At 43.9% G+C, this 13,305-nt stretch overlaps 1 protein-coding gene across 2 annotated transcripts in view; it reads right to left on the bottom strand.

The window, feature by feature from the left end:
* LOC142572404 (ornithine decarboxylase-like) overlaps nucleotides 1-13,305 on the bottom strand; it is a 79,913-nt gene that overhangs the window by 17,905 nt on the left and 48,703 nt on the right. Inside the window, exons 2-5 of one of the 2 annotated variants that reach the window (XM_075681497.1) lie at nucleotides 6,270-6,431; nucleotides 4,293-4,382; nucleotides 2,538-2,637; nucleotides 953-1,029 (exon numbers count right to left, since the gene is read on the bottom strand). The exons of the other annotated variant lie outside the window; for it this stretch is intronic. Coding sequence (XP_075537612.1) covers nucleotides 953-1,029; nucleotides 2,538-2,637; nucleotides 4,293-4,382; nucleotides 6,270-6,404 — 402 coding nt within the window. The 5' untranslated portion in view covers nucleotides 6,405-6,431. The remainder of the gene's footprint in view (nucleotides 1-952; nucleotides 1,030-2,537; nucleotides 2,638-4,292; nucleotides 4,383-6,269; nucleotides 6,432-13,305) is intronic. 2 annotated transcript variants of the gene reach the window in all.

Raw genomic sequence — 13,305 nt, 5'->3', positions numbered from 1 at the left:
TTTTTCGTTTGACAACACCCATACGAAGGCTTTGTTACCTGTTTGGTTTAACGACCCCCTTTAGGCATTTACGTGGGTAATCTATTCCAAATTGTGCCTCATAGTGTTTAACAGTATATAATAGATATCAATGAAAACAGCTATAGCAAACGTTGGCCATCAGTATCTTAGACTCTCTTCGCTTTAATTAATGCTTGTTCATTGTTTCATAAATTGAAGACTACAGTTTATCTATGTCAAGCTGCCTTTAGATGGCAAATGTAGCAAACAAAAAAGAAATTAGAGCAGCTCAAATTATATGACGCGAGCCAACATGAAAGCACTAGCTGCCACAAGTGAACTCTCTGCTTGTAGGAAGTTGTGCTTATCGGTGATGGGATAGCTCAGCTGCGCATGAAAAAGGAGGTCATAGCACATGTACTGCCGCTTATCACGCACTGAAGGTTCCGGCACTATGCTAATGAATTTTGCTATTTAGCAGTGTACAGTAAAGTAGAAGCGAAAAAAATAAATAAATGAAGCACCTAAACAACTCTTCCCGTCCCCATTTCATTATTCTGATGCTGTCTGCTATAATTGCTGCATTTTACTAACTTGATCTACGTATTTGCATATATAAACACCAGTTTTACCAAGCACCTTCAAAGATTACTAAGTAAAGTGAACGAAGTATTCTGAGACAATATTTTTCAGCACACCTCTTCCCAGTGTCAATGTGATAACTAATAGCTTCGAAATGAATAATGATAGATGGATTAACCAAATAAATAAATATAACTACATTTTTTTAATTCGACACTTCTTAACAGGTGATCGCTCTCCATTTAAAAGCAATTCCTTAAGAACCAAATGGAGTAAATGTTTACAGCAATTGTGCTTCCTACTATTTGAAACAAGTGTACTTATTCGCAATGAAACGAATGGGAGGGTCGTCATACTCATTATTGCATACCTTGTTGCCGCAGTCGAAGCCGACGCTTAGATTGTTGAGGACGTTCAATACTACAGGGTCTCGACAGGACTTGATAGCTGCAGATGAATTTGAATAAGAAAACCAGGGCACACTGCATTTCTTGAAACAAAATATCCCTGCCCTCCTCCCCCTCCAGCCTTTCTCCACGCTCTAGCAGGGAACTATGTCACTCCTAGGCTAGAAGCTCCATCGCAATTTTTTTTTCTCTGCCTCCATAGCAAATCCGCCCCGGCCATCGTACGGTGCCTTTGCATTGCCTGGTTTTTCACTGGAATGCTTGCTTTGATTTGGTTGCTTCTGGTCTTTTACGTCCTACAGACACGGTGAGCGGCGAGACCTACGACATCGTCTTCGCTGGCCAATAGACTGGCAGCTTTGAGAATGAGAGGGAGCGTACATTTCTTGAAATTTCGGCCTTACACCTTTCTCAGAAATTGCGCAATCGCGTTCATTTTTTGTAGGCTGCTAAATTGCAAGCGCTAAGCAAAAATGGCTAGGTGCAATTCCCAATTCTAAGAGTTAACAGGGCTTCGTGGCTCTGTTTCTACGCAGAGCACCGAAACTCTAAGGGTCGCAGAATGTACCATATTTCGTGCTTCCACTCAGAGGTTTGCCCACCCACATAGTGGAAAAAGATCATATATATCTTTCCGGAGCCTTTTCGTTTGTAGATTTAAGGCCTCCAGAGTCAACAAAAGAAACGGGCCAGCTACGCTCGGAAAGGTGGAGTATTTATAGCGATTGGGAAGTATTTCACAACTAAACAAATTAAGGTGTGTATTTCTGTAGGCAGTATGAATTGCACCAAACCTTCGCTTACTAAGTGAACCGGCAAGGTGCTACTCGCACACGAGCATGAAGACTTTTGAGTCGATGATGCGAGCACTCGCTGTCACAGCGCTAGCATCAAAAGGAGCACAGGCAGCTGGGAATGCGCGTGCTTGATCCCAAAGGGAACCGGCATGGAGCTACTCGCGCACAAACATGAAAAGCCCTCAGTCCATGACGCGAGCACTCGCTCTGACAACGCTAGTATAATAAGGAGCGCAGACAGCTAGCTGGCAGCACGTGTGCTTGTCCCAAACCGCACATTTCGCGCGACGGCGCGCTTCACAATTTCAGTTGTGCCCCGTCTCCAAAAATCCGATTACGACCTTCAGCTAATCATCCGCGCATGTAGAAGGACAGTGCGCATGAACTTACTAAACATTTGCCCTTGCACTATGTCCTGGCACTCGCGACAGACAGTCTCGAAGGTATGGCGCGGGCCACGTATGCGCTCGACTGCGTGACCGCCACAAGCAGCCACGACCGGACAGGTGGCTGCTTGTGGCGGGCGGCGCGCATCAAGTCAGCATTCACGTCTGATCGTCCTCGCATGCTGGCATTTGGACCGGGAGCGCATCATCGCGTTACGCTCATTGTCCTCGCACTTGGACTTTATACCGGAACGCACGGCGATGGTGACGGCTATGGCGCAAGTGCGTTCGAAGTGTCTGTATAATTTCTATCGCAATATAAAAGATATCGTGATTTTCAGCGAAAAAAAAGCAAAGTAGCTAACCGTAAAAGGGCTCGATTCTTGGCAGACATTCTTGCCAGAGGTTGACCTTCTTGGCTATGTCCCGCAGGTCGCAGACAAAGAACGCATCGGGATCTGTATGCTTTGAAACATGAATATTTTAAGTTAGTCTTTGAAGTAATCACAAACATGCAAAGTATGTTTTCGATGAAATTGGGGAAAGATATTCTTTCAAGGTTGTTAGTGAGCTAGCCATCGTGGTCTGTAAAAGGACACTGACCTATTTGGCAAACCATACACTATCGTGCAGAGTTTAACAAGTCAATAATAATAAACTTGCCGGGAATTAAAATTGACAACAAAACGGGGAACTTACGAATACTTGTGAGAGAAATTGCGTAATGAACTTCTCAACAAGCACAAAGCTATCAGTCTTGGGCCAATATTCACAATGTACCAATCAGGCAATATAAGTGTCCTTAGAAGAACACTTAGAGTCAGGTCATAGAGTCTTAAGCATTATTTTAGGACTCTGGTAATATTTCAACAGTTAAACAGATATAATGTGCTAATTAATCCATTGGACGACGGCGTAAATACTCTACTTTCACATCTGATCGGGATTTGTTCCTTTTAGATCGCCATGGTTGGAAGCAATAGAAATTTTACTGGTACTCGTTGTCAGTTAGATTGTTCCTACATATACAACGTAACTGTTTCCTAAAGGTCGAAAAGGGGCCGATCTACCTAGAAACTTACAAGATCAAGAGCTTGTATATGTGACCATACATGGCGTTGTTGCTCAATAATCCGGAAATGATAGAACGAACGCAATATATTTTATCCGTTTTCTTTGGACTTGCTCTAGTTGAACTGACGGGCAATGGGAAATACATCATTGCAGTAGTCACTACGGTAATAGAGCGAGTTACATGGAGTAACATTGAACAATCGCATATGAAATGTTTGCCCGAAGTGAAACACTCAACACTTTCCGAGCACGTTCCTGACACGCTTTGAGAGTTTCAAGATTATGATGCTACTAGGTTGTACCATGCAACGAATTTGGATCATTTGACAGACCTATAAAAAAGACCTTAAGAAAGGCTGGACTTGGCACGTGCAGATAAGCTGCATACACCTAAAAGCATTCACGGTGTCCTTAAAGCATTCATGGAATGTCACCAATGCAAACTGTGTCTTCAAATAAGGGAGACTATATTTTGCGCATGTGAGGATAGATAACATGACTTCACGACCTCCGAGTCAAGGTCACGCTTGCAGGGAAAAAGGCAACAGGTTCACGCAGGCAACGGACACAAAAGCGAGGAACCTCTTCTCCGGGAATGCATGGAGTATACGCTATTTGCAAGCTCAATTTTGGTATTTGCAATTCTGATCGGCCATAGTTAAGTGAACTGTGAGCTTCCAGCATCAGCCTGCGGCGTTTTCAAAACTTTGCATACACTCCTAAGGCGCAGACAAGAGGTCTCAATTTTCAAGTTGGCGCACTTCGCAAATGCAGCCTGCTGAATCTGTAATAACAAGAATATGTTTTATTGATTATTTTGATTTATTCAATGCCCGTCGGTACAATAGGAAGGACTCCACTAAGTATGCTGACGAATTCGAAAGCGTCATTTGCAGGGAGTAATACATGCCTCTGTTGTGCCACTCGCAATTTTTTCCAGTGATCATACACGTATTTGCTGTAAACACCAACAGCCCTTTTTTTTTTCCTTTCTGCGAGCCAAAATGTTTGAAGCGCACGTTTACTCTTCTGCGTCATGTGCTTACCCGTTTAGAAATAATGTCCCGAGCCACGTCATGCATGGATCCTTCAGTGTAGATGCAGCATCCATCATCCGTTTGGTACGGCGAGGAAGGCTAGAAACACATAACGATACCATCAGCGTGTCATGTGTTATTATTGCTTGGGCGCTTGCCTCTGCGGCAGTCTACGCGAGATGTTTGTCTTTTCCCCGCAGATTATGAGGGGCGTTTCTAAGGGCAAATAGCGAAGCGCCCCGCCTCTGGAAACATGGTCGCGTCAGTTACTAACCAAAAGCTAATAGGTCTTTGTCAATAGGTGAACTATGTTTCTAATATGGGCAGTTGGTATCGTCGCCGGATGTTGCATTTAGTACCCCAAAGAGGTAGGGCGCATTACTAGCACAGGTAGTTAGTACCATAGATAGTAATCTCATCTTTATAGTGGCATTTGCTACCACATTAATTAGTAGGGCCTTTTTTGTTTACAAGGGGCAATTTCATTGGCAAGATATAATTACTTCGTTTCGCATCTAATTGTGCTTTATGAACACGTGTGCGAGAAAAAAGGAGAGGAAAGAAAAAGGGGAACCACATTGTCACACTGTTGAGTGTTATTTTATAGCTCCATCAAATAACGACATGTAAGGGTCATGACAACAACATTAGGTTTGGTGTAATACATAGAGCTATATACAAAGTAATAGAAAACAAAAGGGAACAACGCATCGTGCAAAACAATGATCGAGATGCTATGCAGAACTTGCTTACAAGAACAACCATATGTGTATATATATGCACAACATTTAGGAAAGCCGGTTGACCGGTGCGCATCTATATATTTCGCTAAATGAGCAAATTCGTCAATATGTATTTGTAAACCGGAAATGTGCACATATGCGTGCCGCAACGTAATACACAACTATTAATCACACATAATGATAGAAACTATAGTTTATCTAAACATGTCAGTAGGACCACTACTACAGGACATAATAACCAGAGGTGATGGTGGTATTCCCTTTCACTAAGGGAAGCCTACTAACTGCTTAATAGAGGCAACACTTGCTATTAGCTTGAAATATTGACGCTAGTAAACAACTAGCAAATCATTTTTTTTGACGACTTACACAATCTTCATTTTCGCAGTATGTAATGACATAAACGAAAAAAAACTGATTCATCTTCACCGATTGATAATTCACTGATTCGTCGGTCAACTGATTCATCTCAGCTTGACCGAACTCCGGCCAACGCTACCAGCGCCATTCACACGAAAATTAGGACGGTTGCACTTAGAAATACTACACTCGTATCAACCCAACGCAACGTAGCAGTCCGGTGATATTGTTGGGTGGTAATATTTAGCAGGTACATCTGTAACAGCATTTTTGATACCTTTTTTTAAAGAGATTTATACTGCTCCGCACGTATAGGTAACAAATATCAAAAAGCTTTCTTCTTATTGGATATGACTTCAGCCCAGCCAGGCTTCTTTTACATCGATTTTAACAGCTGCTTTGGTTTAATTACTTCCCAGTACCGCTAATGATAGGAACGATTTAGATTGCGCATTATAACATTCGCTTTGTTGTATTCTAACCTGTTAGTATATATATTCTGTTGGACTTTTATATCTTTGTATATTTATGCATACTGTACTTAGGCCATGAGTCTGCAGTATACAGCAAATAAGAAAATATGTAAATAAGTTTACTTGAGGGATACTGCGGATTTACTAAATGTGCATTTGCAATTATTCGGGCGAATGCCGTTCGTCACTAAACAATCCAGCTGTAGCACGCTATATACGCTATCTGCAACAGTTTTATTTTTGGTGTAAAGATTAAAGAAAAGGGATAGTATTATGGGGGATTACCACAGAGCAGTATTCCATATTGTCGACTTCGTATATGAGAACACATGCACATCGCAGCTAGAAAAACCGCTGCAATTCCTATATTTATATCTTTTCATGCCCATATTGCATACAGGATGACTTACCTCAGCGCACGAGAGCAAGCAATTGCGGTTGAACATCACTGGTGGGGCCTTGTTCATCAGCGTCAATGCATAGAATCTCCGTTTCCTTGCACCAATTAAAGACGCGAGCAGAATCCTCTGCGAAAGTACATTCATTGCTGACAGTGGCAAGAGAGGAGCTACCTGTTTGGAAAAGTAAGACGAGTACTCCATGAAAGTGTTCTTGTATAGGGTGTTCTAGCGACAGGTAAGAAGGGGCAGTTCTACCGGGACTTTGTACACATTCATGCCAAACGTAGCAGTTGTCTCGTTATACAACTGGTTAGACCGGTTTAAAAGAGACTTGTTTCATTTCAACCAAGAAATAAAACTTGAACTACTTTGAGAAGATACCTTTAATTTACGCTGTTCCAATTTTACTCAAAATCTTCAAGTGGCGGCAGGTGTTTAGAATACTGTGAAAGGAGTTTTACTACTCCGTTGTTTTGCAATGGAAACAGATATCACAATTCCTTAAGGTACACTTTATAGGCGTATTACTCAAGTTCGCGCTTGCGCACCTGACCCTTCTCTGGATCGCACAGCGCCGGCGGAGCGGCAGTCGCTCACTAGCACTTTCGCAGCAGCCCTAACAGTCAGAGCTGTGACCACTAACCCGCGGTTCGCAGTGAGTTGCAACCACGGCGGGTTCAGGCCAGAGGGGACAGAGCGAGTCCCGACCTAACGTGTTTATTCACCTTAGAGTACAAGTATACCAACTGACAACAACAGCAAACCACACGTACAAATACAAAACAATACCACAGCGGCGGAGCGTTCCGCACGTCTGGGGAGAAATAAAGCACACAATGTTGGAACCACGAAAGAGGCTGATAAGAGTTCAGCTCATTCAAAGTGGATCCGCGCTCGGGCCCTGGGGCGGTCAGTTGCTCACAAAGGCCGAGCGCAGCAGGGGGCCGGCGTGCGGCGGTCTCAGCGGCTGAATTGAGATGAGGCCAGTCGCAAGCTCCTCAGCCGAAAATACGAAGATGCATCGGGGGAATAGCGCTTCTCCCCGCGCGACGGAGAGGGAGTCTCCCCGGTTCCAAGAAAGGAGGGGAGGGAACGGGGTGCCTTGGTCCCAGGCGTCGCGGCCAGGCGCTAAGAGCAGCGAGAGCGGCGAAGGTGCCCTCTCCCCGCTACTCTCGGCGAGCGAGCACGTGATTATCGCGTGATAACCGCGTGGCCGCTCCGGAGATATCGAGATGCGCGTGCGATCCCACAAGTTATAAGACGACTGAACAGGCGAAAATGAATATGTATTTCCTCTCTACAGCGCAGCCCAACTAGTTACGAGTAACGAATCTGCGAAGTTCATGTCCAAAAATACAACTTTGAAGAAGTTGCACCTTCAGTTTTGTCGGCTAATGTAGCTAATGGAATCACGATGCACCTTTTTATTCCGACGTTGCGGTGTCATATTTGCTTGATTTTTTTAGGATGCAGAATTTATAAAAGAAGATGCACGTAAATATGTCGATAGTTTTTTCAGTGGTTCTTGTAGCTCACCAGTTCCTATCTGCACACATCGGTGCAACAGGTAATGATTCTGGCAACAGCATTGCGCGCCCAGCGCGGAATTCAGGCCAACGAAGAAGGCTTCTCAGGACACAAAAATAGGGAAACAGTATGTCTTCGACAACTTCCCTTCACGGTTGCCTTCTCCACACCGGTCTTCTGTGACTAAGTCACTACACAGAACCGAAGTTACCCTCTTCTACCGCACACGCAAGGGATTATCGCTAGCTCCTAGCTCGCTATGCAAGATAGCATTTAGCACATCGTCGTCGTCGGTTCACTGTAAATTAATTAGTGACATTTACTATTATCTTTCAGTGTGCCTTCAATTTGATGAAAAACCAAGGTACATGTCATGGTGGTGGATTGTTGTTTCAGGTGGGCTTGGAATGCTCTGCCTGTGCGGCTCTTCCACAAAAACTGCGGTACTTGCAACTCGTCTAGCAAATAACTGTCCCTTAGAAATGTAAGAACTGGTTGAGAAGCTTTCTTGCGGGCTGTATCTCAGTGCCGCCGACCTCCGAGCCAAGTTTCTCACTATCTTATATTTAAAAATTTCAGAAATATTTCTAGGCTTTTTTCTCGACAGTCAGAAACCATAGACTGTTATGGAACTAGTATAGTGGAATTTGCTGCGGAACTGCTGCCCTACTCTCACGGACAACCCACCTCATAGTCATATGCGCCTTATGGCACTCTATACTAAATATACAAGGAATAAACTGTGCTTCGAATAAACCTCGCCCGCTTCAAGTCAAGTAGTGCCGAGTGGATGCTGGTTTGTAAATCTCTCAATTTTCTTCCTCTTTAATGCACGTCCTAAACGTCGCTAAAAGCATAAACCATCTAGCCCAGCAACCAGTAGTGGTAATTACGCGCGTATACGTGGTTTGCAGCGAAGCATGGAGCTACATGGCCATTCTTTATATTGTTCTCCAAACCGAAACCTACCCCAACACTTGACCACTAGAGCTCAGTCCAAGGTTGTTCTGCTTATGGGACGTTCCCGGTAAATCTTACAATACGCGTGCATAGTCAATTGTTAAGCGCTGTGACCACATTGTCGTTTCGTGTGTGGCCAGGTATATGTGCTTTGGTGTTACATCACAGGTTGCTTTTCTTGCTTTTTTGACACTTACAGATAAATATTTCGTTTAGAAGTACACAGATATAGAAAGCCTAGCTAGAAGCAGGAAGGGCATAGTCGCAGTAGGAGTAATTCCCTAAGGAACACTGGGCATCTGCACCACGCCTTTTACTTGGTTACGTGCGTTCACTGAGCTGCAGCACGATCAAAAGTCACAGTTCGCATGCTAATGGAAAAGATGACGTTTTAAAAAAATCTGCCTTTCGACGTGTGTTTCTTCTTTCCTAAGCAAGGCTTGCTAGCTCCACACCAAGGGAAATTTCCTTATATTTAACAGCACTGCGAAACCCAAACTGTTGCAGGCATGCATCCATAAGGCTTTTCTCTTCTTTTTTTTTCCATCGTCATCATCACGTTTTATTTTTAGCAGCTTAGTCATGTCAAGCTTTGTCAAGTCTAACCCAAGACCTCAAGGAGGTCATATTACGTAGCATGGGTACGGCCAACGAAAGTGTTCAACGCCTCGTTTAAGGTAATATAAAGTACAGAGCATATAATCGGTATATTTCTTCTTGAATACCGATCTCAAGCATAGAATGGCGCCGCACACAATCAAAAGTGTGTATTTCTTGTGGCGAGGACACCGGCTATTTACGATGGAGGTGTCATGCCTCCTCGCCAAATATATCTGCGATTCATAGCTGGAGGGGGACGGTTAAGTTGTGCGAATGGACTGGCAAGGCGCGGTTAGATGGATGGCGCACAGGGCACAGTGCGCTCCGATTCAATGCCGTCACTGGTGTTAGTCTTCCTTGTATGCGTTCTGACAGGCACTAGTCTCTATCTCACTTGAATGGTGGCGCTCGGGCGGAGCAACTGATGGTATCATTGGCAATACTCTAGGTCAGTCTATAGCTAACAACCCTCCTCCTCTGCCAATTCACGCATGGGAACAAAACTTACCCTTTGTTCTGAACCTTATCCTTAAGTCCCGCTGGCTGATGAGCAATTAGTTCTTTTAGGCAAAAGAACAGCACAGACATTATAATAAAATACGAGTTTATTCGCACAGTCGAGAGCCCCATAGAGAAGAAATTTGGGGGAGTATGTACTTAGTCGCATCGAAACCGCGCGCACACTGCAAATACTGAGGATGAGTCTGAATGAAAGGATGAGGACGAGCTCAGCTCCTATGTGAAAGAGGGCATGTCAATGTTCAACCCATAAGTCCGTCAAAAATTGCGCGACAAACTCTAAAAACCCCTTCTCCGAACGCAATGCATAAATGTCAAAAAAAAAAGATTGTACAGGAAGTATATGGTGCTTTATTTTTCACCTGGTTGCGAACACCTTCCGAAAATATTCACATTTGATCTTCCAGAGACACAACTAAAAGTTCTTTCTTTCTTTCTTCTTTCTTCTATTGCACATTATTGATTGCAATACATGGTGGTGGGGGTGGAGGTGAGGGTGGGAGTATAGCAACAAGCGGGTTTAGCCTGGCGATCAAGGTCGGCAATCGCTCCGCCCGAGCGTCTCTTATAATGTAACTGTGGTGTATCACCACATGTCCATCAGACCAGTCTCTCTAAAAATCCGATAATGAGACGCGATGCTTCTTTGCGGTCTATAACTGCTCATTCGGGGAACACAAGGTGTTGCAGGTACGTATGCGGAAGGCCATTTTGGTGTAGGTTTTTCAGGAGAGCGTCCCTTTTGTCCCGGAATTTTGGGCACGACCACAGAAAGTGTTCAATGTCTCTTGTCTTGTCGCATGTCGTAAAGTTCGTAAAATTGATGCAGCCCGCCTTAAATAACCACGCTGGTGTACTAGCAGATCCTGTCCTAATTCGATATACAAGTGAGGCTTCCTCTCGACCAAATCTCTTGGTTACGCAAAGGCATATGTGGTTGAACCGAAAGTGACCCACAGTGATTTTCAATGCCAGATTTCTTCACTTCATTGCTCTTTGGGCCCTTGACTTTGGGAGGATGATGGAGCACTGCGTATGCAAGAGGCATCAGCTTTTTCATTGCCAGAAATGCCAGGTATTCGGCTTTAACTTTCAGGAAGAGGACCTTAGTGTCGAAGATATGAACAACAATCTTATAGGCTTCATTAAGGAGTGTGTAATAAAAGTCGGTGGTAACTCCGTTAGACAGGATACCGGTAAGATAACGCAGGAGACGAAAGATTTGATCAAGAAATGACAATATATGAAAGCCTCTAACCCTACAGCTAGAATAGAACTGGCAGAACTTTCGAAGTTAAGCAAAAAGCGTAAGGCAGCTGATATAATAAAGCATAATATGGATAGAATTGAACATGCTCTCAGGAACGGATGAAGCCTAAAAGCAGTCAAGAAGAAACTAGGAATAGACAAGAATCAGATGTATGCGTCAGGGGACAAAGTCGGCAATATCATTAGTAATATGGATGAGATAGCTCAAGTGGCTGAGGAGTTCTATAGAGATTTATACAGTACCAGCGGCACCCACGACGATGATGGAATGGAGAATAGTCCAGAGGAATTTGAAATCGCACAAGTAACGCCGGAAGAAGTAAAGAAAGCCTTGGGAGCTATGCAAAGGTGGAAGGCAGCTGGGGAAGATCAGGTAACAGCAGATTTGTTGAATGATGGTGGTCACATTGTTCTAGAAAAACTGGCCACCCTGTATATGCTATGGCTCATGACTTCGAGCGTACTGGAATCTTGGAAGAACGCTAACATAATCATAATCCATAAGAAAGGGTACGCCAAAGACTTGAAAAATTATAGACCGATCAGCTTACTGTCCGTTGCCTAAAAAGTATTTACTAAGGTACTCGCAAATAGAATCAGGAACACCTTAGACTTCCGTCAACCAAAGGAACAGACAGGATTCCGTAAAGGCTACTCAACAATAGACCATATTCACACCATCAATCATGTTGTACAGAAATGTGCGGAATACAACCAACCCTTATATATAGCTTTCATTGATTACGAGAAAGCGTTTGATTCAATCAAACCTCAGCAGTCATGGAGGCATTACGGAATCAGGGTGTCGGCGAGCCGTATGTAAACATACTGGAAGACATCTATAGAGGCTCCACAGCCACCGTAGTCCTCCATAAAGAAAACAACAAAATCCCAATAAAGAAAGACGTCAGGCAGGGATATGCGTTCTCTCCAATGCTATTCACAGCATGTTTACCGGAGGTATTCAGAGACCTGTATTGGGAAGAATTCGGGATAAGAGTTAATGAAGAATACCTTAGTAACTTGCGATTCGCTGCTGATATTGACTTGCTTTGTAACTCAGGGGACCAATTGCAATGCATGCTCACTGACCTGGAGAGGCAAAGCAGAAGGGTGGGTCTAAAAATTTGTCTGCAGAAAACTAAAGTAATGTTTAACAGTCTCAGAAGAGAACTGTAGTTTACGATAGGTAGCGAGGCACTGGAAGTTGTAAGGGAATACATCTACTTAGGACAGGTAGTGACCGCGGATCCGGATCATGAGACTGAAATAATCAGAAAAATAAGAATAGGCTGGGGTGCGTTCGGCAGGCATTCTTAGAGCATGAACAGCAGGTTGCCATTATCCCTCAAAATAAAAGTGTATAACAGCTGTGTCTTACCAGTACTTACATGCGGGGCAGAAACCTGGAGGCTTACAAAAAGGGTTCTACTTAAATTCAAGGCGAGGCGACGAGCTATGGAAAGAAGAATGATGGGTGTAACGTTAAGAGATAAGAAAAGAGCAGATTGGGTCAGGGAACAAACGCGAGATAATGACATCTTAGTTGAAATAAAAAAAAGAAATAGGCATGGGCAGGACATGTAATGAGGAGGGAAGATAACCGACGGTCATTAAGGTTTACGGACTGGATTCCAAGAGAAGGGAAGCGTATCAGGGGGCGGCAGGAAGTTAGGGGGGCGGATGAGATTAAGAAGTTTGCAGGGACAACATGGCCACAATTAGTGCATGACCGGGGTAGTTGGAGAAGTAGGGGAGAGGCATTTGCCCTGCAGTGGGCGTAACCAGGCTGATGATGATGATGATGAAAGCCATTGTGGGATAGAATCTACAAAAACTTTGCCGTGAAGCCTTTGTTGCCGAGTTCTTTCACAAGGACTAGTGATTCGTGTGGGAACTGAATGGACGCTAGGCCACGGTAGAGTTGTTGCATTACGGCTTTTGGGTCCGTAAGGAGAACCACACTTTGTGAAGGCAATGTTTTAAAGTTGCGCAGAGCAGCAGTTATTGCAACACCTTCCACGATTGTCGACGAAGCTATACAGTTCAGACGGCCAGACCTCGCATATCTCAGAGAGGGAATATAGAACGCAGCTGCGCAGTGATCTTCGCCTACTTTGACAGAGCCATCAGTGTATACTTGGAGATAATTCAAGTAAGTCATGTTCAA

This window comes from Dermacentor variabilis, chromosome 2 (genome assembly GCF_050947875.1).
Source record: "Dermacentor variabilis isolate Ectoservices chromosome 2, ASM5094787v1, whole genome shotgun sequence".
NCBI lineage: Eukaryota > Metazoa > Arthropoda > Arachnida > Ixodida > Ixodidae > Dermacentor > Dermacentor variabilis.
This window is presented reverse-complemented; position numbering and strand designations above follow the sequence as displayed.